Raw genomic sequence first — 26678 nt, forward strand, 5'->3', positions numbered from 1 at the left:
GCTAACAGCTGCTGGAGCAGTCACATGACCTGTGTGAGTTTAGTGGTGAACTGACCAACATGGAGACATGGTGCAGTAACATACAGTAACATGCAGTAACAGGGAGTCATGGTGCAGTAACATGCAGTAACATGCAGTAACAGGGAGTCATGGTGCAGTAACATGCAGTAACATGGAGTCATGGTGCAGTAACATGTAGTTAAATGGAGTCATGGTGCAGTAACATTCAGTAACAAGTACAACATGGAGTCAAGGTGCAGTAACATGCAGTAACATGCAGTAACATGGAGTCATGGTGCAGTAACATGCAGTAACATGCAGTAACATGGAGTCATGGTGCAGTAACATGCAGTAACATGCAGTAACATGCAGTAACATGCAGTAACAGGGAGTCATGGTGCAGTAACATGCAGTAACATGCAGTAACATGGAGTCATGGTGCAGTAACATGCAGTAACATGCAGTAACATGGAGTCATGGTGCAGTAACATGCAGTAACATGCAGTAACATGCAGTAACAGGGAGTCATGGTGCAGTAACATGTAGATACATGGAGTCATGGTGCAGTAACATATAATAACATGTACCTACATAGAGTCATGGTGCAGTAACATGTAGTAACATGGAGTCATGGTGCAGTAACATATAATAACATGTACCTACATAGAGTCATGGTGCAGTAACATGTAGTAACATGGAGTCATGGTGCAGTAACATGTAGTAACATGCAGTAACATGGAGTCATGGTGCAGTAACATGCAGTAACATGCAGTAACATGCAGTAACATGCAGTAACCGGGAGTCATGGTGCAGTAACATGTAGATACATGGAGTCATGGTGCAGTAACATATAATAACATGTACCTACATAGAGTCATGGTGCAGTAACATGTAATAACATGTACCTACATAGAGTCATGGTGCAGTAACATGTAGTAACATGGAGTCATGGTGCAGTAACATGTAGTAACATGTAGTAATATGGAGTCATGGTGCAGTTACATGTAGTAACATGGAGTCATGGTGCAGTAACATGTAGTAACATGTAGTAATATGGAGTCATGGTGCAGTAATATTCAGTAACATGCAGTAACATGCAGTAACATGTAGTTACATGGAGTCATGGTGCAGTAACATATAATAACATGTACCTACATGGAGTCATGGTGCAGTAACATGTAGTAACATGGAGTCATGGTGCAGTAACATGTAGTAACATGTAGTAATATGGAGTCATGGTGCAGTAAAATGTAGTAACATGTAGTAATATGGAGTCATGGTGCAGTAATTTTCAGTAACATGCAGTAACATGCAGTAACATGGAGTCATGGTGCAGTAACATATAATAACATGTACCTACATAGAGTCATGGTGCAGTAACATGTAGTGACATGGAGTCATGGTGCAGTAACATGTAGTAACATGTAGTAATATGGAGTCATGGTGCAGTTACATGTAGTAACATGGAGTCATGGTGCAGTAACATGTAGTAACATGTACCTACATGGAGTCATGGTGCAGTAACATGTAGTAACATGGAGTCATGGTGCAGTAACATGTAGTAACATGTAGTAATATGGAGTCATGGTGCAGTAAAATGTAGTAACATGTAGTAATATGGAGTCATGGTGCAGTAATTTTCAGTAACATGCAGTAACATGCAGTAACATGGAGTCATGGTGCAGTAACATGCAGTAACATGCAGTAACATGCAGTTACATGCAGTAACATGGAGTCATGGTGCAGTAACATGCAGTAACATGCAGTAACATGCAGTTACATGCAGTAACATGGAGTCATGGTGCAGCAACATGTAGTAACATGGAGTCATGGTGCAGTAACATGCAGTTACATGCAGTAACATGGAGTCATGGTGCAGTAACATGCAGTTACATGGAGTCATGGTGCAGTAACATGCAGTAACATGCAGTAACATGGAGTCATGGTGCAGTAACATGCAGTAACATGGAGTCTTGGTGCAGTAACATGGAGTCATGGTGCAGCAACATGTAGTAACATGGAGTCATGGTGCAGCAACATGTAGTAACATGGAGTCATGGTGCAGTAACATGTAGTAACATTCAGTAACATGCAGTAACATGCAGTAACATGCATTCAGATGCACCATGACTCCCTGTTACTGTATGTTACTGTATGTTACTGCATGTTACTGAATGTTACTACATGTTACTGCACCATGACTCCCTGTAGGTACATGTTACTGAATATTACTGCACCATGACTCCATATTACTACATGTTACTACATGTTACTGCACCATGACTGCACCATGACGAATGTAACATGCAGTAACATGCATTCAGATGCACCATGACTCCCTGTTACTGTATGTTACTTCATGTTACTGCACCTTGACTCCATGTTGTACTTGTTACTGAATGTTACTGCACCATGACTCCATTTAACTACATGTTACTGCACCTTGACTCCATGTTGTACTTGTTACTGAATGTTACTGCACCATGACTCCATTTAACTACATGTTACTGCACCTTGACTCCATGTTGTACTTGTTACTGAATGTTACTGCACCATGACTCCATTTAACTACATGTTACTGCACCATGACTCCATTTAACTACATGTTACTGCACCATGACTACATGTTGGTACATGTTACTGTTCTTACTTTATCTTACTCCATGTAACATCTGCAGCACAGTCCTCCACCAGGAGGTTCAAATCCCTACTGCTGTAAGATGTTTTATGAAGATTTTTCTATTACATTAAAATCTCTTTTTGTGAGAAATGCTTTCACTTGTGTCTTTGTGTGTCTAGTTTTCTTGTCATGTATTTATTTTATTTGATATTTTCTCCCATGAAAAGACGACAAACACTTTGTTCGTCTCAATTCTCTGTCCTGTCTTTTGTCTCAGTATACTGTACTGGGTGTAATAAGGTACTGTATGTACTGGTTGTAATGAGGTACAGTATGCACTGGGTGTAATAGTGAATCTGATATAATTAAATATAATCCAAATGTGCTGCAGAATATTCAAATATCTTTTAAAGCCTGAAGTCAGAGTTTTGTGAGCTGCTGTTGAGAATCTGTCACCATGTTGTTGCTGATGATGGGAACAAAGAGGTGTTTGTGTAGAATCTAGAACCAGGACCTGGTCCTCACTGGGACACTGATATAAATAGAGCCTTTGTCTTTTTGAGTCCTTGTAGTCTGACGGCTGAATATCAGAACAACGTGGGTCCTTAGTAGCGATCATTACAGACACTGACTCACTGACGCTGCAGGTTTTCACACATTTGATTTTCAGAAACTGTCAAAGTGCTCAGTTTTATATTTCATATAACATCTTCATCTTTGCTTCATCCTCTTCTTCATCAGTATGAGTCAGCAGTGTCATACATGAAATACGATCTAATCAATTCTCATATTCCTCTTTTTCTCTGGTCCAATAAAACGCTGAGACCTCAAATAGCCACATAACCTGCGATCCAATCAAATGTTTAGCATCTGCGGAGTCACGCCCACTTCTCCTCCCACCTCCTCCTGCATCGTCATGGTGCTTGCTCCGGATGCAGTTGTCATGGAAATGGAAGAGGGCTCAGTGTCCACTGTTACCATGGAGATCCCCATCGCAGCAGCAGCTGCCTCAGCGGAGCGAGCGGAGTGTGTTCAGCACCACAGACAGCACCACAGACAGCACCACGGACAGCACCACGGACAGCACCACGGACAGCACCACGGACAGCACCACGGACAGCACCACGGACACTATCGCATGTTGATCGTGATCGGAGACATTTCCACCAGCGACCAGCTCGACGAGGCCAGGAGACAGATCACACAAGGTAAGAGACGGCTACAGGCTGCAGAGACAAGGGACATCAGGACTGAGAGGGACATCAGGTCTAAAAGGGACATCAGGTCTCAAAGGGACATCAGGTCTAAAAGGGACATCAGGTCTCAAAGGGACATCAGGACTGAGAGGGACATCAGGACTGAGAGGGACATCAGGTCTGAGAGGGACATCAGGTCTGAGAGGGACATCAGGTCTGAGAGGGACATCAGGTCTCAAAGGAACATCAGGTCTGAGAGGGACATCAGGTCTGAGAGGGACATCAGGTCTGAGAGGGACATCAGGTCTGAGAGGGACATCAGGTCTCAAAGGGACATCAGGTCTGAGAGAGAGAGAGAGAAAGAGAGAGAGACAGAGAGAGAGAGAGAGAGAGAGACAGATCTCATCTGTTCAACTCAACAATCAGAAAACAGTAAGTCATAGTCTGTGTATTATTGTGTCTGTTGTGATCCAGACTGTATTTACTGTTTGTGTACAGTTACAGAAACAGTTTATTATATCGGTTGTTAAATGTTTTGAAGTCTGTTTCAGCTTCTCATGTTTACTGCTGCACAGATCCTGCTGTGAATTAAAACTACACTGGTTTTAAAATAGAACTTAATTACAAGTAAAACATAATAGCAAACATATTCAATATGCAGAGAAGCTTCTTATACTTTGATATTAAACATTAAATCATATGTTTTTACTGATTAATACATAAACTCAATTTAAATCATGTAGTTTATCAATGAGGAACAAATTCCAGCTTCGACTCCACTGCAGTTCTTTTAATGAGATAAAACAAAACTCACATCAACCCTTTAAACACAATCTACATCAGATACAAAGGGTTTTTAGTTCTGTATAAAACTATATAATGACAGTTGTTTTGTTGTAGTGTGCGTCGGATGACGTGTTGTTGTGTTTGTTCCTCGTCCTCCGACCTGATTGTCTCTCTTCGTGTCTTCACAGGTCTGCGCTCGTGGAACGTGGACGTGAGCGTCTGTGACCTGAACAAAGAGCTGCACGAGTTTGAGAGCAGGCACACGGCTCAGTTCTCAGCACAGGTCAAAGGTCAGTCCTTAACTCAGTCCTCATCCAGTGATGACACGCAGCACCTGCTTCTGCTGGAGACAAGAGGAAGTGATGGAATCAGAGACGCACACTGCAGAGCATTCAGTCTGAACACAACATGATCCTCTGTGCACACACATGTGACTCGTATTGATCCGGCTCTGAAGCAGATCGACGAGCGGCTGAATGTGTGTGTGTGTGTGTGGGGGGGGGGGGGGGTAGGATTAGGCCTGTGCTGCTTGTGAAGCCTGATGTGTGTCTCTGCTTCATGTTCACAAATAAATCACTGCAGCACATTCACTCAGTGAAGATGGAGGGAGCTGAACAAATCGAGCTGGTTCTTGAAAAGCAGTTGGATCTCCGTGCACATCTCCCCCCCCCACACAAACACACACACACATTTCTTTGGCTGCTGCTGTTTTGAAAAGAATCAGTGAAATAACCACAAATATCAGTTTCTGAACATTTTACATCACTCAGCTGAAACCTAAATCTTGATCAAAGGTAAACTCTAAACGTCCATAAAGCTGAGAGACCAAATTCAAATAGTGAAAATACTGAACATATACCGTCCAGCATTCAGAAAGTTTGAGAAGGGGTTTGATCGCAGCTCGTTTACAGGACGGTGGCACATCCTGGTGATAATGACAGATTGACTGTGTTCAGTAACAAACTGTGGGAATGGGATCTAACATACAGGTTGTTGGTTTAGAACCTGAGATTGTTCTGGTCAGCTGATCACGGCTGAACAGAGAGAAGATGAATTAATGATCAGAAGGATTCTCAGCAGGTTCTGAGATCTCTGCTCCTGGTGAGCTGGTGTGCTAACGAGGGCAGGAGATGGTGTGTTCAAGTCTGATCGGAGGAGGAGGAACCAGAGGAGGAGGAAGAGGAAGAGGAAGAGGAAGAGGAAGAGGAAGAGCAAGAGGAAGAGGAAGAGGAAGAGGAGATGGAGGAGGAGATGGAGGAGGAGGAAGAGGAGGAGGAGGAAGAGGAAGAGGAAGAGGAAGAGGAAGAGGAAGAGGAAGAGGAAGAGGAAGAGGAGAGATGGAGGAGGATGAGACGATGTTCTGAAGGTCAGAAGCTGAAGGTCAGAAACTGAAGGTCAGAACCTCTGACCTCCTTTCGTGACGCTCAGGTTTACAAACTGAGTCCTGATTCATATTTACTCTTCAGCTCTCACTCTCGTTTGGCTCCTGTGCCCACTGAAGCTCCTCCTCCACCTCCTCCTCCTCCTCCAGCATGTGCCTGGAATACTAACATGCAGCAGGAGTGCACAGTCATCATGGCTGACGGCTCAGATCCCAGAAGACCGGTTTCAACATGTCTCCACTTCCTGTGACATCACATGAAAGGTTTATTAATGTTCGTAAGATTCATGATTTTCTTATATTAAGACTAATTTCACATATTTATCAACTGATGATCTGAAGATTCCTCCGCTCAGAAACACAAACTGATCTCAACAGATGCACACACACACCCACACACACACACACACACTGACACACACACACACACACTGACACAAACACACACACACACTGACTGATACAAAGAGCTGAACCAACAATTTTTGATGGCAGTAATAAAAGTAATGTGTGTGTTATCAAAGGAGCCCTCAGGCGTGGTCCTGCTGTCCTGTCCTGTCTCTGTCCTCAGGTTGTCTCTGCTCGTCTCACTCGTCTCTCGTCTCTGTTTGTTTCTCTATCGATTTCTGCCTGAGCTCAAATTTACAGTTAATCACAGAGAAGTGCTTTGAAAAGCAAAACAGGTCCGAGCAGCAACTGAGCTGCAGAGAAACACAACATCACTCATTCAGTGAGGACTGGTTGGTTCTGGATCGGTTCTGGATCAGGTCTGGATCGGTTCTGGATCCGGTCTGCATCGGTTCTGGATCCGGTCTGGGTGTGGTTCAGCAGAACGTGTGGTCATTAATAATTCAGTGTTCAGTCCTTATTGATCTGCTCTTCTGTTTCTCTGCAGTGTGAGTGTGAGTGTGTGTGTGTGTGTGTGTGTGCGTGTGTGTAATGTGAGCTGCAGTGTGTCCTTCAGTGTCATTGAGGTGGAGACAGAACCCATTGAATCATCAGAAACATCTGGATCCTCTCTTCCCCCCCCTGGTCGAGTTATTAGACCAGACTCGGCTCAGAGTTGCTGCAGAAACACACATACATACTGTATATATATAAATATATATATATATATATGTATATGTGTGTATACATGTGTGTGTGTGTGTTAGAGAGAGAGAGAGAGAGAATTAAAGATGACGTAAGGAGGTGGAGGAGCTGCTGAGACATGAGGAGAGAGAGAGAGGCAGTGTCTGGACGGAGGGCGGGGCGTCCGAGCAGCTGAGCTGTTCCTACAGGGACATTTAGAAAAGACGCTGCTGTGTCCTCACACTCAATATGACACTGAGACACTGAGACACTGAGACACTGAGAGACTGAGACACTGAGACACTGAGACACTGAGAGACTGAGAGACTGAGAGACTTAGACACTGAGAGACTGAGACACTGAGACACTGAGACACTGAGACACTGAGAGACTGAGACACTTGAGACACTGAGACACTGAGACACTGAGACACTGAGACACTGAGACACTGAGAGACTGAGAGACTGAGAGACTGAGACACTGAGACACTGAGACACTGAGAGACTGAGAGACTGAGAGACTGAGAGACTGAGACACTGAGACACTGAGACACTGAGACACTGAGAGACTGAGAGACTGAGAGACTGAGAGACTGAGACACTGAGACACTGAGACACTGAGACACTGAGACACTGAGACACTGAGAGACTGAGACACTGAGAGACTGAGACACTGAGAGACTGAGACACTGAGAGACTGAGACACTGAGACACTGAGACACTGAGAGACTGAGACACTGAGAGACTGAGACACTGAGACACTGAGACACTGAGACACTGAGAGACTGAGACACTGAGACACTGAGACACTGAGACACTGAGACACTGAGAGACTGAGACACTGAGACACTGAGACACTGAGAGACTGAGACACTGAGAGACTGAGAGACTGAGACACTGAGACACTGAGACACTGAGACACTGAGAGACTGAGACACTGAGACACTGAGACACTGAGACACTGAGACACTGAGAGACTGAGACACTGAGAGACTGAGACATGAGACACTGAGAGACTGAGACACTGAGACACTGAGAGACTGAGACACTGAGACACTGAGACACTGAGAGACTGAGACACTGAGACACTGAGAGACTGAGACACTGAGACACTGAGACACTGAGACACTGAGAGACTGAGACACTGAGAGACTGAGACACTGAGACACTGAGACACTGAGACATTGAGAGACTGAGACACTGAGACACTGAGACACTGAGAGACTGAGACACTGAGAGACTGAGAGACTGAGACACTGAGACACTGAGACACTGAGACACTGAGAGACTGAGAGACTGAGAGACTGAGACACTGAGACACTGAGACACTGAGACACTGAGACACTGAGAGACTGAGACACTGAGAGACTGAGACACTGAGACACTGAGACACTGAGACACTGAGACACTGAGACACTGAGAGACTGAGAGACTGAGACACTGAGACACTGAGACACTGAGACACTGAGACACTGAGAGACTGAGACACTGAGAGACTGAGACACTGAGACACTGAGACACTGAGAGACTGAGACACTGAGACACTGAGACACTGAGACACTGAGACACTGAGAGACTGAGACACTGAGACACTGAGACACTGAGAGACTGAGACACTGAGAGACTGAGACACTGAGACACTGAGAGACTGAGAGACTGAGACACTGAGACACTGAGACACTGAGACACTGAGAGACTGAGACACTGAGACACTGAGACACTGAGACACTGAGACACTGAGAGACTGAGACACTGAGAGACTGAGACATGAGACACTGAGAGACTGAGACACTGAGACACTGAGAGACTGAGACACTGAGACACTGAGACACTGAGAGACTGAGACACTGAGACACTGAGAGACTGAGACACTGAGACACTGAGACACTGAGACACTGAGAGACTGAGACACTGAGAGACTGAGACACTGAGACACTGAGACACTGAGACATTGAGAGACTGAGACACTTGAGACACTGAGACACTGAAACACTTGAGACACTGAGACACTGAAACACTTGAGACACTGAGACACTGAGACACTGAGAGACTGAGAGACTGAGACACTGAGACACTGAGACACTGAGACACTGAGACACTGAGACACTGAGACACTGAGACACTGAGACACTGAGACACTGAGACACTGAGAGACTGAGACACTGAGAGACTGAGACACTTGAGACACTGAGACACTGAGACACTGAGACATTGAGAGACTGAGACACTGAGACACTGAGACACTGAGACACTGAGACACTGAGACACTGAGACACTGAGAGACTGAGACACTGAGACACTGAGACACTGAGACACTGAGACACTGAGAGACTGAGACACTGAGAGACTGAGACATGAGACACTGAGAGACTGAGACACTGAGACACTGAGAGACTGAGACACTGAGAGACTGAGACACTGAGAGACTGAGACACTGAGACACTGAGACACTGAGAGACTGAGACACTGAGACACTGAGAGACTGAGACACTGAGACACTGAGACACTGAGACACTGAGAGACTGAGACACTGAGAGACTGAGACACTGAGACACTGAGACACTGAGACACTGAGAGACTGAGAGACTGAGAGACTGAGACACTGAGACACTGAGAGACTGAGACACTGAGAGACTGAGAGACTGAGACACTGAGACACTGAGACACTGAGACACTGAGACACTGAGACACTGAGAGACTGAGACACTGAGAGACTGAGACACTGAGACACTGAGAGACTGAGACACTGAGAGACTGAGAGACTGAGACACTGAGACACTGAGACACTGAGACACTGAGACACTGAGAGACTGAGACACTTGAGACACTGAGACACTGAGACACTGAGACACTGAGACACTGAGAGACTGAGACACTGAGAGACTGAGACACTGAGACACTGAGACACTGAGACACTGAGACACTGAGAGACTGAGACACTGAGACACTGAGACACTGAGAGACTGAGACACTGAGAGACTGAGAGACTGAGACACTGAGACACTGAGACATTGAGAGACTGAGACACTGAGACACTGAGACACTGAGAGACTGAGACACTGAGAGACTGAGAGACTGAGACACTGAGACACTGAGACACTGAGACACTGAGACACTGAGAGACTGAGACACTGAGACACTGAGAGACTGAGACACTGAGAGACTGAGACACTGAGAGACTGAGACACTGAGACACTGAGACACTGAGAGACTGAGACACTTGAGACACTGAGACACTGAGACACTGAGACATTGAGACACTGAGACACTGAGACACTGAGACACTGAGACACTGAGACATTGACTGAAGACGGTTGATGAGTGGACATGAACCGATGATGAGCTGCACTTTACATTCACCCTCCTTCAAATATCAAGCTGTAATCAAAGGAGTTATATTCACTCTCACAACAACTAGAGCTGGATGATAAATAAAACATTGGCAAACTGTTGCTACATATATTTATATATAGACTGACTTGTCATATATATAAATATATGACAAGTCAGTCTCAGCTGACATTAATAAAATTCAAAAATAAGTTTTACTAATACTTTGATTTTGATATGTGACCTGGAGGTTGAAGATAAAACATGTTGAGTAACAGTCTCATCATTTTTGTTTCTTTATGCAGATTTGATCCACGTTGTTATTTCTGTACCAAAGAAACATGTTTTCTCTCAGATGCTCAGAAGTCCCGATGTTATTTCAGGGACAGATGTGAGACGTCTGAAGTGTCTCTTTGTGTGTCTGTGTGTCTGATGTTGGGACAGTGGACAGTGGGTCACACTAAAGAAGCTTAGAGTCTATTTCAGTTTGAGTCCCTCCCTGCAGCTGCTGTGTGAAACAACTCTTTCTCAGAAATCATAATCCACTTGTTTCCCTCTGAGAATATTATCTAACTTTATTTATGTAAAATCTGTTCATCATCATCATCATCATCACCTCCACACTAAACACCTGGGATCAAGAGATTATAGAAAGATCAACACGGTGCAGATCCCAATAGATTCTAAGCATGTTGCATGTGGGTCAGAACCATGTTATGAATGTGACGCCACCAACAGGCGACCAGAGGAAGATACAGATTTCTGCATTTAAATAATGTAATTTCACAGCTAAATAACATAAAACCTGTGGTTGATCATAAATCAGGTTATAGATATTGATATAGGTGATGGTTCAACAAACTTGATATTTTATAAAACGATAATATCAGATCTCTAAACACATCCCCTTTGTGATGAGGTCATTTCTTTGGTATCATGGAAACGCAGACAGCACCGGAGATGATCATGTGATCGGGACCATAAATGATAAATGAGGAAGGATGAACTGTGTCATACTGTACAAAACATACACACCTACGGTTCTCACTCGTTAATTACACAAGATACGTTTATAAAATCCTGGACTGAAGTAGAGTGGCTTTTTTCCCGATTAACTTGAACACATCCTGGTCACTGTGCAGCCTGTGATGTACGACGGGTTCCTGAACGCATCAGCTCAGTGAAGAAGTGAGAACGAGGCTGATCCTCCTCTTCCTCCTCTTCCTCCTCTTCCTCCTCCTCCTCCTCCGCCTCGCAGCATCAGGACCAGCTGATCTCCTCCCTCTGCTCATCTCTCTGAACGGAGCTCCCCCCCCCCCCCTCCATCAGGCGCAGGTTGGTTTAGAGAAGGTGAGGAGCTCCGCTGCTGCTTCAGAACCGACGGTCCGCGTCAGTCCGCGCACGAATCTCCTCGTCGAGGCTCCGTGTTCCGACCCGTGGATCTAACGTGAGTAGCGGACTGATCCGTGTTTCTGGTCATTCTGTGGCTCGTGCAGCTGCAGCGGCTGGAAGCAGCGCGTGGCTCCGTGTTCTGCATCACGTGCACACGCGTTCATTTGACCTCGGAATGAAAGCACCAGACTGAGGTTCAACATCAGGAGAAGATAGAAGCTCCTCAGGTCGTCTCAGGTGTCTGTGATCCCACTTCTCTGTGTGTGTTGATGTGGGCCTCCGCCTCGCTCACTGGGAACTCGATCTCTGTAAATATACTCAGTATATATACTCAGTATATATCTCTGTATAGATCTCAGTATATATCGCAGTATATATACTCAGTTTATAACTCTGTATATATACTCAGTATACACAGACCTGTTGTTTTTACTGACCTGAGGAATCAGCTGGTCATGCATCAGTTCAGACGGGGATTCGACCTCAGCCTCAGAATAACATCACTTTATGCATCTGTCCAGACAAAATGTCTAAACATAGACACAGACACACAAACTGACAGAGATTTAAATCCCCACACTCACACAGTGAGTCAGAGTTTCTGTTTACATAACATCTGGAGATATGAGGTTTGACAGAAAATGACACTGCAACTGAAGACTTCTACTGATGAACTATTATACAGTATCTATTATACTTTTATACAAGTTTTATATTTTTGAAATGTAAAAGCTGCTTGTAAGAGTTGTTTTCATTTCATGGATTCATTAATTATCATTTATTTGGTTGATTAAATATAAAATGGTGACAAATGTCTTCAGGAGATGTGAAAAATATATAATATATAATAACAATTAGTCAATGGATAAAATTACAATATTTAGTTCATCATTTAAAGGCAAAGAAAAAGAGTTTGTGAGTCTTAAAGTTTGAAAACATTCTAACACACACTGTCCCTTTAAGATCCACGGGGCTTTAACCTCTGCTTTGGTCTCCACCCACTCCTCAGAAGATACTCGTAAATGTTCTCATTCATTTATTCTTTATTTCTATCACTGATGATTCTGTGAATTGTGAATGTAAAGAAGGTGAAACCTCTGTGATGAAATGTGTTGCTGATTTGTTTGACTGACAGCCTGGAGATCTTTGATTTACTGTCAGTCAGACAAACTGAAAACAGATCCTCACACGTGAGGAGCTGAAGACAGAAAACGTTTCATATTTTTACCTCAACAATCGAAACAGAAACTTGATTTCATGTCATTGAACCGATGGAGGAGTCGAATCTGTCGTTTCAACCTCGAGCTCCTTGGATCACTGGGACGGTAAAAACATCCAGATCCTATTCACACTGCAGCTTGTAGTGAGCTCCCATGATGCCTCAGGGCGGGGAGGCAGAGTGCTGAGCTCAGCGGGTTGGGGGGGCATAGCAGTGGATGGAGGTGTGGCCTCAGTGATAAAATCAGATGTTAGAGCTCAGATGGGATTCTGCAGGAGAAACGTGCACGTTCTATAATGTGCACGTTCTGTAAGTGCTCACACAAAGTGTTGGAACGCGTCCCAGCTCAGCTGCGTTTCAGTGAATGTTCCTCAGTGAGAAGAACAAACTTCTGACCTGAGGCCTGTTGAGCAGTTTGTTAAATTGATTTGGATTTGAATGAAGCGGTTGATGGGGGGGTGGCTGTGGCTGAGGGGCAGAGCGGGTGTCCTGTAACCAGAAGACTGGCAGCCCGAATCCCCCCCGCAGTGTCCTTGGGCAAGATGCTGAACCCTGAATGGCCCCTCATACATGTTGAATAACTACTTCATGCTCACGTGACCGCTGGTGACGACACAAACACACAAACACGTGTGGTCACATCCCGGGTAACACATGTCGATCATGTGACCTGAAGTGGAACTGAGTGCTGGTACCTGCTGCGACTGACCAGGGAGCAGCGACTGTGGATTCATCCGCTGCAGCAAGTAGTCCTCAACACAGCACATCTGTTTGTGAAGGGTTGTGTGTCCATGAGGAAGAAGCTTCTGTTGTGTGTCTCGATGAGTGAAACACTTGTTCACTGACATCACAGGAACACAGACGAGGAGTCAGTGCTGCAGGACACTGGATCTCGTTGCTGCTTTGTTCTTTGTTTCCGGGGAATTCTTTTATTTTCAGCTCATAAGAAGTAGAATCAGTGAAATGTCATTAATACTAATGAGAGGTTTTAATGACATTTATTTATTTGCTGTTTTCTGATGTGGAGTGAACATAGTTTCCTCGTAGTCTAATAACTGACATGTCTGTTCACACTGGAGCATCTAGTGTTTCAAGGATTTTGGTTAAAGGTCAAAGGTCATTGTGACATCACGATGTTCACACAGGAACTAGCTTCTGGTTGGCGGAGGTGTACGACGTGAGGCGGTGATCAGGTTTTCTTTATTTGTTATTAAGATTAAATGAAAATTACTGAACTGATTTCTCTCACAATAAGTGCAGTTTCTAAGATGTGGATCCAGGACCTTTATGTTTCTAAGATGAGGATGATCACAAGAGGTTCAGCCTCAGGGAGCTGGATCAGTGTGACATCCTCCTGGGATCCTGCAGCCACAGTTTAACATGCTGCTGCTCTTCAGTCTGATTATCTCCCTCCTGGCTGAGACATCAGAGTTAAAACCTGTGACATGCAGCAGCTCTCCTCCTCTATGTGACGCTGTGTCCTCAGCCTCCTCTATGTGATGGAGTGTCCTCAGCCTCCTCTATGTGATGGAGTGTCCTCTCCTCCTCTATGTGATGCTGTGTCCTCAGCCTCCTCTATGTGACGCTGTGTCCTCAGCCTCCTCTATGTGATGGAGTGTCCTCTCCTCCTCTATGTGATGCTGTGTCCTCAGCCTCCTCTATGTGACGCTGTGTCCTCAGCCTCCTCTATGTAATGGAGTGTCCTCAGCCTCCTCTATGTGATGCTGTGTCCTCAGCTTCATGTATGTGATGCTGTGTCCTCTCCTCCTCTATGTGATGGAGTGTCCTCTCCTCCTCTATGTGATGGAGTGTCCTCAGCCTCCTCTATGTGATGCTGTGTCCTCTCCTCCTCTATGTGATGGAGTGTCCTCTCCTCCTCTATGTGATGCTGTGTCCTCTCCTCCTCTATGTGATGGAGTGTCCTCAGCCTCCTCTATGTGATGCTGTGTCCTCTCCTCCTCTATGTGATGCTGTGTCCTCTCCTCCTCTATGTAATGGAGTGTCCTCAGCCTCCTCTATGTGATGGAGTGTCCTCTCCTCCTCTATGTGATGCTGTGTCCTCAGCCTCCTCTATGTGATGCTGTGTCCTCTCCTCCTCTATGTGATGCTGTGTCCTCAGCCTCCTCTATGTGATGCTGTGTCCTCAGCCTCCTCTATGTGATGGAGTGTCCTCAGCCTCCTCTATGTGATGCTGTGTCCTCAGCCTCCTCTATGTGATGCTGTGTCCTCAGCCTCCTCTATGTGATGCTGTGTCCTCAGCCTCCTCTATGTGATGGAGTGTCCTCAGCCTCCTCTATGTGATGCTGTGTCCTCAGCCTCCTCTATGTGATGCTGTGTCCTCAGCCTCCTCTATGTGATGGAGTGTCCTCAGCCTCCTCTATGTGATGCTGTGTCCTCAGCCTCCTCTATGTGATGCTGTGTCCTCAGCCTCCTCTATGTGATGCTGTGTCCTCAGCCTCCTCTATGTGATGGAGTGTCCTCAGCCTCCTCTATGTGATGCTGTGTCCTCTCCTCCTCTATGTGATGCTGTGTCCTCAGCCTCCTCTATGTGATGGAGTGTCCTCAGCCTCCTCTATGTGACGCTGTGTCCTCAGCCTCCTCTATGTGATGCTGTGTCCTCTCCTCCTCTATGTGATGCTGTGTCCTCAGCCTCCTCTATGTGATGCTGTGTCCTCTCCTCCTCTATGTGATGCTGTGTCCTCTCCTCCTCTATGTGATGCTGTGTCCTCAGCCTCCTCTATGTGATGCTGTGTCCTCTCCTCCTCTATGTGATGCTGTGTCCTCAGCCTCCTCTATGTGATGCTGTGTCCTCTCCTCCTCTATGTGACGCTGTGTCCTCAGCCTCCTCTATGTGATGCTGTGTCCTCTCCTCCTCTATGTGATGCTGTGTCCTCAGCTTCCTCTATGTGATGGAGTGTCCTCAGCCTCCTCTATGTGACGCTGTGTCCTCTCCTCCTCTATGTGATGGAGTGTCCTCTCCTCCTCTATGTGATGGAGTGTCCTCAGCCTCCTCTATGTGATGCTGTGTCCTCAGCTTCATGTATGTGATGCTGTGTCCTCAGCCTCCTCTATGTGATGGAGTGTCCTCAGCCTCCTCTATGTGATGCTGTGTCCTCAGCCTCCTCTATGTGATGCTGTGTCCTCAGCTTCCTCTATGTGATGGAGTGTCCTCAGCCTCCTCTATGTGACGCTGTGTCCTCTCCTCCTCTATGTGATGGAGTGTCCTCTCCTCCTCTATGTGATGCTGTGTCCTCAGCTTCCTCTATGTGATGGAGTGTCCTCAGCCTCCTCTATGTGACGCTGTGTCCTCTCCTCCTCTATGTAATGGAGTGTCCTCAGCCTCCTCTATGTGATGGAGTGTCCTCTCCTCCTCTATGTGATGCTGTGTCCTCAGCCTCCTCTATGTGATGCTGTGTCCTCTCCTCCTCTATGTGATGCTGTGTCCTCTCCTCCTCTATGTAATGGAGTGTCCTCAGCCTCCTCTATGTAATGGAGTGTCCTCAGCCTCCTCTATGTGATGCTGTGTCCTCAGCCTCCTCTATGTGATGGAGTGTCCTCAGCCTCCTCTATGTGATGCTGTGTCCTCAGCCTCCTCTATGTGATGCTGTGTCCTCAGCCTCCTCTATGTGATGCTGTGTCCTCTCCTCCTCTATGTGATGCTGTGTCCTCTCCTCCTCTATGTGATGCTGTGTCCTCTCCTCCTCTATGTGACGCTGTGTCCTCAGCCTCCTCTATGTGATGCTGTGTCCTCTCCTCCTCTATGTGATGGAGTGTCCTCAGCCTCCTCTATGTGATGGAGTGTCCTCTCCTCCTCTATGTGACGCTGTGTCCTCAGCCTCCTCTATGTGATGCTGTGTCCTCAGCCTCCTCTATGTGATGCTGTGTCCTCAGCCTCCTCTATGTGATGGAGTGTCCTCTCCTCCTCTATGTGACGCTGTGTCCTCTCCTCCTCTATGTGATGCTGTGTCCTCAGCCTCCTCTATGTGATGGAGTGTCCTCAGCCTCCTCTATGTGATGCTGTGTCCTCTCCTCCTCTATGTGACGCTGTGTCCTCAGCCTCCTCTATGTGATGGAGTGTCCTCTCCTCCTCTATGTGATGCTGTGTCCTCAGCCTCCTCTATGTGATGGAGTGTCCTCAGCCTCCTCTATGTGATGCTGTGTCCTCAGCCTCCTCTATGTGATGCTGTGTCCTCAGCTTCCTCTATGTGATGGAGTGTCCTCAGCCTCCTCTATGTGACGCTGTGTCCTCTCCTCCTCTATGTGATGGAGTGTCCTCTCCTCCTCTATGTGATGCTGTGTCCTCAGCTTCCTCTATGTGATGGAGTGTCCTCAGCCTCCTCTATGTGACGCTGTGTCCTCTCCTCCTCTATGTAATGGAGTGTCCTCAGCCTCCTCTATGTGATGGAGTGTCCTCTCCTCCTCTATGTGATGCTGTGTCCTCAGCCTCCTCTATGTGATGCTGTGTCCTCTCCTCCTCTATGTGATGCTGTGTCCTCTCCTCCTCTATGTAATGGAGTGTCCTCAGCCTCCTCTATGTAATGGAGTGTCCTCAGCCTCCTCTATGTGATGCTGTGTCCTCAGCCTCCTCTATGTGATGGAGTGTCCTCAGCCTCCTCTATGTGATGCTGTGTCCTCAGCCTCCTCTATGTGATGCTGTGTCCTCAGCCTCCTCTATGTGATGCTGTGTCCTCTCCTCCTCTATGTGATGCTGTGTCCTCTCCTCCTCTATGTGATGCTGTGTCCTCTCCTCCTCTATGTGACGCTGTGTCCTCAGCCTCCTCTATGTGATGCTGTGTCCTCTCCTCCTCTATGTGATGGAGTGTCCTCAGCCTCCTCTATGTGATGGAGTGTCCTCTCCTCCTCTATGTGACGCTGTGTCCTCAGCCTCCTCTATGTGATGCTGTGTCCTCAGCCTCCTCTATGTGATGCTGTGTCCTCAGCCTCCTCTATGTGATGGAGTGTCCTCTCCTCCTCTATGTGACGCTGTGTCCTCTCCTCCTCTATGTGATGCTGTGTCCTCAGCCTCCTCTATGTGATGGAGTGTCCTCAGCCTCCTCTATGTGACGCTGTGTCCTCCTCCTGCAGCAGCAGCAGCGTCTCCTCCTCTGAAATGCTGCAATGCGTCTCCTCAGCCAGAGGACCGTCCCCATGGCAACAGCCGGTGAGGCTGACGGATGCTGTTGTGATGTAGATGAACAGAATCCTGTGGATGAATCTGATCTGAGGTCTGATCTGAGATCTGCAGCAGAGACATTCAGGAGCAGGCGGGTGTGGCTGCTCGTGGTCGATGTGCCGTCCTGTGACTGTGGTCATGATGAAACTGGGAAACACTGATCCTGAATCATCAGGAACACGTGATGAGTTTCTGATGAGTCACCGTAGATTAATAACTCAAGTGACTTTAATAAAGAGGATTAGGCTTCACTTTATCTAAAGACATATTTCATCTCCCAGGGCTCTCGACTCTCCTGAACATTAGCATTAGCAGTTTACTTAGCAGTCTATCTTAGCATCAGCTGTTGACACCTGTGGAAATAACAGTGTTAGCATGCTAACAGTTAGCATTGTTCACACGTTGAACAGAGTTGTTGTTGTTGTGTTTTCAGTGAGATGCTGTGGATGTGGTTCAGTTAGTGTGTTTGTGTTGTGTGTCTCCTGCAGGCCAGCGGCTGCTCCAGTATCACAGTGACGTCCTGCAGACCCTGGTGTTGGTCAATCCGTCTGAAGACGCTGCTGTTTCAGAGGTGAAGGACACGTCCACCTGCAGGACACTTCAATCCACACAAACATCAGACACAGCTCAAACCAACAGTCTCCTTAGGAAACCTCGTATAAATACATTGATACTTTATATAGTATATTTAAACACTCATGAATATCTAAACATATTTTTTTCCTCAAGATCCATGAACTATTCTGAGAAACAAATCTGACAGCGTTAAAGAAAGTGAAACGAGTCCTGGATCCAGATCTGTACCAGAACTCTCTCTGCCCCATGAAACATCTTTCCAAACTAAATGTACCAAACTTTTGTCAAGTTTTGTTTCATCTGTATATTTTATTTTATTCTGGATTTGAGTCGATGGCTTTGGAAGATTTTTCATTTAAAGCATTAATGCTAATGAGTCTGTTTGTTACTCCTCCACAGATCCGCTCTCTGATCACGGACCCTGCCGGGAGTAAGTTGTTGGTCCTCAGTGGGCAGAGCTCAGAGCAGGGAGGTGACCTCCTCCTGCAAAGTGGAGCCTTCACCTGGAAACACTTCTCCGACATCATCTCCAACCCTGAAGTGAGCTCAACCATCCGTGTGCTTGGATTCACTTGAGACCAACGCACAGTGGTTTGACCTGACGCTTCCTTTCCCCCTGTTCCTGTTCCCAGGTGATCGAGGTCCTGTCGGCGTCCCAGCAGCCGGCCAGGCTAACTGTTTCCTGTCAGGGAGACGGGGGCTGGAGCTCCCTGGGCCAAAGCCAGGAGCAGCAGCCGATCCAAAACCTTCTGGAATACCGACTGAACCCCGAACCCCACCTCCCCGACATGGACGGAGTCACAGAGTTCACCGAGTATGTCTCAGAGACGGTGGACGTCCCCTCACCCTTCGACCTTCTGGAGCCCCCGACCTCTGGTGGGTTTTTAAAGCTGTCCAAACCCTGCTGCTACATCTTCCCCGGAGGCAGAGGAGACTCGGCTCTGTTTGCCGTCAATGGATTCAATGTCCTGGTGGATGGAGGGTCTGAGCGGAAGTCCTGCTTTTGGAAGTTGGTTCGCCACCTTGACAGGATCGACTCTGTGCTGCTCACCCACATAGGTGCAGACAACCTCGCTGGTGTTAACGGTTTGTTCCAGAGAAAGATCGCTGAGCAGGAGGAGGAGCGGAACCAAGGATCCGGCTCCAGCAGCAACGGAGACTGGATGAAGAACCTGATCTCTCCAGAGCTCGGAATCGTGTTTTTCAACGTCCCAGAGAAGCTGCGGATGCCGGAGTCCACGCTGAAGGTGAAGCGAAGCATTGAAGAAGCCTCGCTTACACTGCAGTACCTCAACAAGCTCGGCATCACACCAGAGCCTCTGCACAGGGTGGTGAGCAACACCATTGAACCCATCACACTGTTCCACAAACTCGGTGTGGGGAAGTTAGACATGTACGTCTTGAACCCGGTCAAAGAAAGCAAAGAGATGCAGTTTCTGATGCAGAAGTGGGCTGGAAACAGCAAAGCCAAGACGGGGATCACGATGCCCAATGGGAAAGAAGGGGAGATATCTGTTCCCTATTTGACGTCAGTGACCGCCCTCATTGTTTGGATCCCTCACCATCCATCAGAAAAGATAGTCAGGGTGCTGTTCCCAGGAAATGCACCCCAGAACAAAATCTTCGAGGGCCTTGAGAAACTGAAACACCTGGACTACCTGCGATACCCAGTGGCGACTCAGAAAGACATTTCATCAGGTGCAGCCCCTCCCGTCATCAAACAGACGAAGATCCGGTCCAGAGCGGACAGCAAAGAGAGTCTCAAGTCTTCACCCAAACCACATTCTAAGGCTGCGAAGAAAGAGGCCAGCGGGCAGGAGGAAGAGTCCAAAAGTGACATCACCAAAGAAAACAAGGTGGAAAAGAAAGAAGAGAAAAAACTCAAAAGTCTCAAAGCCACCAAACAACAGAAAAACATTGAAGTGGCTCCGGCAGCCGACAAGAAAGAGAAGAAGAAGATATCCAAGGACAAAACCACCAAGAATGAGAAGGTGTCCAAGATGGATGAAAAGAAAGACAAAGAGAAGAAAGAGATTAAAAAAGAGAAGCGGGAGATAAAGAAGGATGAAAATATAAGAAAAGAAGAGAAAAAAGAAAGTAAAGTCAAAGAAGAGAAAAAGAAAGACCCGAGTAAACCAGAGCTGAGAAAAATCACCAAACCAGACCTGAAGCCGTTCACCCCAGAAGTGAGAAAAACTCTGCACAAAGCCAAGACTCAGGTCAAACCGAAGACAGACAAGAACAAAGCGGTGAAGGACGCAGCCAATGAGAGAAGACCGGTTCCAAAGAACGTCCCTGAAGAGGTGGCAGCAGCTGCTCTGGCCGACAGGTCCATCGTCTCCTCCCCTGAGGACCTGACTGAGGACTTTGAAGCTCTCAAACAACAGGAGCAGTCCAAGAGCGAGCCCATCCAGAACGATGTGATGTCTGAGCATCCTCTATTCACAGATACTAAAGTGGATGAGAAGGTCAAGTCACCAGCTCCTGGGATCAAATCGTTCTCACCCAAATCCCCAGTGAGTCCGGGAGAAGACAGAAACAAAGGCCCTTCAGAGGAGGTGAAGAAGTATGAAGAGGAGAAGATGGAGAAATATGACCAATATCCTATGAAGGACGACATGAAGGACAGATCAAAGAAGAGTGACAGCTCAGAGGAGGAGGACGATGTGATAGAAAAAGCAGAACATGAAGGAACAGAAGATGATGAGGTCCTTAAATATAAAACTGAGAAGGCGAAGAATGAAAAACCCGGAAAGGAGTGGGAGACGACAGCAGCTGAACAAATCGGGCAAACTGCAGCAGCCTCTGCCTCCGAGCTGTTCTCCTTCATTCATGACGAGACGATTCCCGGTTGCTCCGAGACTGAGCAGACCATCTCTGACGAGGAGATCCACGAGGAACCGGAGGACAGGATCCCTCAGCTGCGCTATGACGTGGGCTCCTATGACATCTCCGTCCCTGATGTCCCCGGCAGCTTCGACTCCATGCACGGAATCAAAGAGATGAAGAGCTCCAGTGTGTCTGATGTCAAACCCAGAGCGTTCATGGGCGGTCAAGTGCCCGAGCTTGCACCTTACCCAGCATTCATTGCTGCTCCTCTGGCAGAGGAAGAACACATCTCCTCAGCAACATCCATCACAGAATATGACAAACTATCATCTTTCGCCACATCTGTGGCTGAGGACCAGTCAATAGCTTCTGTCACAGCTCCTCAGACGGAGGACGCTGGGAGGACCTCCCTCCTGCTCGACACCATCAACAGCATGCCCTCACGTGCAGAGGCCGCCCAGGGGAAAGACTATCTCCATTCAGCAGGAACCATCTCCCCCACCTCTTCGCTGGAGGACGACAAGTTCTTTAAGTCTCCTTCCTCTGATGAGTACCAGCCCAACATCGCTGAGCTGGAGGGGGATGCAAAGATCAAATCAGTCCACGAGGAAGAGGATGATGAGGAGGACGAGGACGAGGACCAGACCCCGAATGTTGACATCCCTCTCGGTAAACTCCATGAGGGCTACGAACATGCAGCCTCCAAGATGCTCCAGGAGAGGGAGAAGTCTCCCTCTGCCATTTTCTCTCCTCCTCCCTTCACTACTACGCAGTACCCCCCCACACAGGCTGTCAAAGATCACCAGGCTCTCCACAGCACAGAGGGAGTCAAGGCTGATGTTAAGCCTATTTCACCTCCTTCCTCTTTCTCCCCTGGGCTCGAGTCCCACTCCAGGCAGGAGAGTGAGGAGAGATGTCTAAGTCCAGACGACAGCACCATGAGACTGGCCTCACCCACTCAGTCTGTGCCCACAAGCAGCGGCTACTCTCCAACAGAGGACAAACCCTTCAGGACAGAAGACAAGGAGGAGGACGTGACCAATGTTAAAACAGATAAATCCGTCTGCATTTCAGACAACACCTCCTTTATCGGTGTAACCGGTGACAAGACAGGATTTGAAGCATCTGAAGAATCTGATGAAGACAATGATGATGAAGAAGACTATTATGCCAAAAAGGATCTACAGCCCGCTGTTAAGGCAAAACTTATGGAAGCAAAAGAAGGACGCTTTCTGGACGACGACTTCTCCCTAGAGGCAAAGTCTGCAGGGACAGAAGCAGAAGTCCAGACCTCGGTGAAGACGGAGGTTTCCCTCAGCTCAGAGGTGAAGCCGAGCCCTCGCGTGGTCTACTCAAAAGAAGAAGATCAGGATGAGAAAGAGGATGATTTGGTAAGTGGGCCAGGATCAAAGCCCTTATCACCAGATCAAAGTGAAGGAGACTCTGACACCGATATTTCTTCAGAGCCTGAGAAAAACGTTCATTTCAGTCTTTCTGATTTCCCAGAGAAGGAGAGCAAAGAGAAGGCCTTGTACATTAGACAGGACACACCCTATGTCCATGGGAAGACATTCTCTTACAGTGACTTTTATGACAGCAAAACCAGCTCTGTGGACTCGGATTCATATCGTCAGGAGTCGTTAGACAAGATGGAGAAGGACGCTGCCAGGGGAGGAGCAGCCCCCCCCTCCCCCCTGACGTCCACAGTAAACATGGTCGAGAAAGAATCGACGGCCTCTTATGGAAAAGAGTCGTCCGTTCCATCGTGGCTCGACTGCACAAGCACTTCTGCTCTTCCCTCTTCTGAAAAAGAAAAGCAGACGGTGGAATACAACACAGGCGCCAGGTTTCCTTCAGTGGCAGATAGATCTGAAGCCGTCTCCTCTTCTTCATCGTCAGAAAAAGATTCTTTTAAAAGCCCGGCTGAGACCACGAAGCCCCAGACCCCCTCCTCACTGCAGGACTTTAACGTTGGCAGACCTGGTTCCACAAGCTTCGGGGAGAAAGGAGCGTGTTTGGAGGTTGATATGCGAAAACTAACAGCAAGGGATGAGGAGGACTATGATGATGATGTAGTGGATGAAGATGATGAGGAGACGGAAGACGAAGAAGACGAGGAGGATGAAGATGCTATTGATTCTGATGTGGAGAAAGGCGCCAAAGAGAAATCTGAGAAGGAAGCGAAAAGTCCCATCAGTGAAATGTTTGGCTGCAATCGGCCTGAATTCATGGTTTCTATGGCTGGATACGGTTACAACAGTCAGGGGAAGCCGAGTGCCACAGGAAGCAGCTCCAGCTCGAAGGATGGAGACAAAGCTGAGTCCTTCAGTGAGGAACCATCGGATCGAGGCTCTGCAGGTTTCTACTCCTCAGGGTTTGAATATGGAGGTGGTGAGAAAGACTCCTTGTTATCAGGTCAGGTGACAGACAGAGATAAAGAGGATTTCATTCTGAAATCAACAGAGGAACATTATTACCAGAGGGACACCACTGATCTGGATTTTGAGAAACAGAAGACTCCAGACCTTCTGAGCAAGAGGTCACTGGACACAAGCTTTCAATACACAACGACAGCTGCCCCTGGGTACTCCTCCTCTTCAGCCTACAGCTACTCCTCCTCCACCTCCGGCTCACTCTCCACCAGCCGTCAGTTCGGGGAGGAGCTGGAGACGCCTGCTTCTGCAGAGCCGCTGTTCGAGTACTCGTCCTTTAAAGAGGACCACTCGCCGGTCTCTGCTGGGGCCAAAGACGACTACCTGGAAGTGTCTGAGAAACAAACCACGGCTGAGTTCACCTCCAGTTCAGCTCGGTTCCCCCCCCTCAGCCCGTTCGAGGACATCAAACCTTTCCACACACCCTCGTCCACTGGCTTTGGTGAGGAAAAGAAGGAGCACACGACCCCATTGGGTGAGAGTATGGACAAAGCTCCTCAATCGGACTGTTTCTATAAACCTGAATGGTCTGTTGGGTCCAAGCTGCAAACAGCTGGTGGGTTCGGGGCCTCAGCGGCGCCGTTCTCTCAACAGGAGCTCTCCAAGAACAAAGAGGCAGCGAGTGCTGCTCTGTTCGGTGTCACTTCCTCTCCACGCCCAGACAAGGAAGGCAAACATTACTTTGAGGAGTCGGACAGCAGTGAAGAAGAGGATGAGGAGGCTTACATCCGTGAGATGACTTTGAGGTCGCCCTCTAGTGGCCTGACCGGTAGTCTCTCATTTCCTGACAAGTCTGTTGCTCCAGCTGCTGCTAATAAGACAGTTGGTGAACTCCCTGATGTTCTTGGCTCCTACATGGCTTCACCTCTCCAGGCCAGCAGACCAGACACAGCCAACAGCCCCCCCGAGGTCACCACAGGCTCCACCCTCCCGGCTGGAGCAGCAGCCAGCGGTGCAGCTCCAGGCGCGGTCAGGGTGGAGTCCAGGGAGGCCGGTTACAGGAGCTCCTATGAGTGGGAGCTGCCTAAGCCCCAGATGGGGATGGTTCCTGGAGACTCTCCTCCCCATCATCGTCATGATGAAGAGTTTGAAGAGGAGTGTGAGATGGAGCCGGAGCACCCTGCCCGCCCACTCTCCCTCGAATCAACCGCCAAGCCCTTCCACTCACCTTTCTACTCCGAGGAGTGCAGCCGAGGAGGCCAGGACGACGACAGCGATCAGGACTCTGCAGCTGAGGCCCCGATGGGAGCCACCTCCTCTTACACCAGCCGTACCTCTCCGGGGTATTCCTCCTCTGAGTACAAGCAGCGCAAAGAGGACCTCTCCCCTTCCTTCATCAACCCCGGTATGAGACGGCTACCAAGCAATCAGGGCGATGAGGAGGAAGAAGGTAAAAGCGACCAATCCCAGGAGGGCAATGACCATGACCTGTCAGTCAAGAGACGGGCTCACAAACAGCCCCATCATCACCAGGCCGGTGGCCTGTCCTCAGGACTGGGTCTGGCCACAGAGGACACACCGCCCACCTCCGTCAGCGAGTCTCTGGGTTCTCAGTCCGACTCTGAAGGGCCTCAAGGCACCGGGGAACACCCCTCCGCCCCGGGGGAGGGCAACATGGACTCAGACGAGGACGCAGACTACATGCCCATCGATAAACTATCTGCCCCCGAAGGAGGCAGCCATCAGTCCACCAGGAGGAGCCACGACCCTCCTCCTGCACCCATCATGGACCCTTACCCCCACCCCCCACACCCAGACGTCTGCATGGTGGATCCTGACTCTTTGGATAATGGCTCAGTCAAGAAAGAGCCAAAAGCAAAGGGATTGAAAAAATCCCCCCCGAAAACCAAATCAGCTTCACCAGCTCAGCGCAAGAGGTCCCCGCTGCCGGGGAAGCAGCCGGCGTCTCCTCGCAGGGCGTCGCTGAAGAAGAAGGAGGCGGACAAGAGCTCACACATGTCTCGTCTGTCCGATGGACAAGGCTCCAAAGACGAGGACCTTTCTCGGTCCAGCTTCAACCCTGGCAAAGGGCAAAGTAACGGTGTCAAGACCAGCTCCGGTGAGTGGACGTCGGTGACTCTTCATGAAACCAAACCGATTTCCTAAGATGAATGTATTGATACAAAGTCTTGCTGGTTTCTCTTTGTCCCATTAGGTTCTCAGAAGTCCAGCTCCACGGCCGCTGCCGGACTTCCCATTTACGTGGACTTGGCCTACATTCCCAATCACTGCAGCGCCAAGAACGTGGACCAAGAGTTTTTCAAACGGGTTCGCTCTGCGTACTACGTGGTGAGCGGGAACGACCCGGCCAGCGGGGAACCGGGCCGAGGGGTTCTGGACGCACTGCTGGAAGGAAAAGCTCAGTGGGGATCGAACCTACAGGTCAGTAGTTCATCTTGATCAAAATTCATCCCTCACGTCTACGTCGAGAGCCTCTTTCAAGGTTTGGCTCATTTCCTGATCCTCTCTTCAGGTGACGCTGATCCCGACCCACGACACGGAGGTGACCCGGGACTGGTACCAGCAGACGCACGAGAGGCAGCAGGAGCTCAACGTCATGGTCCTGGCCTCCAGCAGCACCGTGGTCATGCAGGACGAATCCTTCCCTGCCTGCAAGATTGAGTTTTAAGATCTCCGCTGCCCCCCCCCCCCCCCCCCCCCCCCCCCCCAGGCC

The 26678-nt window shown here is 48.2% G+C and overlaps 1 protein-coding gene across 1 annotated transcript; it reads left to right on the forward strand.

Moving 5' to 3' along the window:
• The first annotated feature begins 3536 nt into the window (after window positions 1-3536).
• Window positions 3537-26635, forward strand: map1aa (microtubule-associated protein 1Aa). The gene is made up of 7 exons (XM_062412942.1): window positions 3537-3828; window positions 4791-4892; window positions 18656-18738; window positions 19143-19283; window positions 19376-26063; window positions 26160-26386; window positions 26478-26635. Exons 1-7 carry the CDS (start codon window positions 3537-3539, stop codon window positions 26631-26633), a joined length of 7689 nt encoding a protein of 2562 aa, XP_062268926.1. The 3' UTR covers window positions 26634-26635.
• The last annotated feature ends 43 nt before the right edge of the window (window positions 26636-26678 follow it).

This window comes from Platichthys flesus, chromosome 1, assembly GCF_949316205.1.
Source record: "Platichthys flesus chromosome 1, fPlaFle2.1, whole genome shotgun sequence".
Taxonomy (NCBI): domain Eukaryota; kingdom Metazoa; phylum Chordata; class Actinopteri; order Pleuronectiformes; family Pleuronectidae; genus Platichthys; species Platichthys flesus.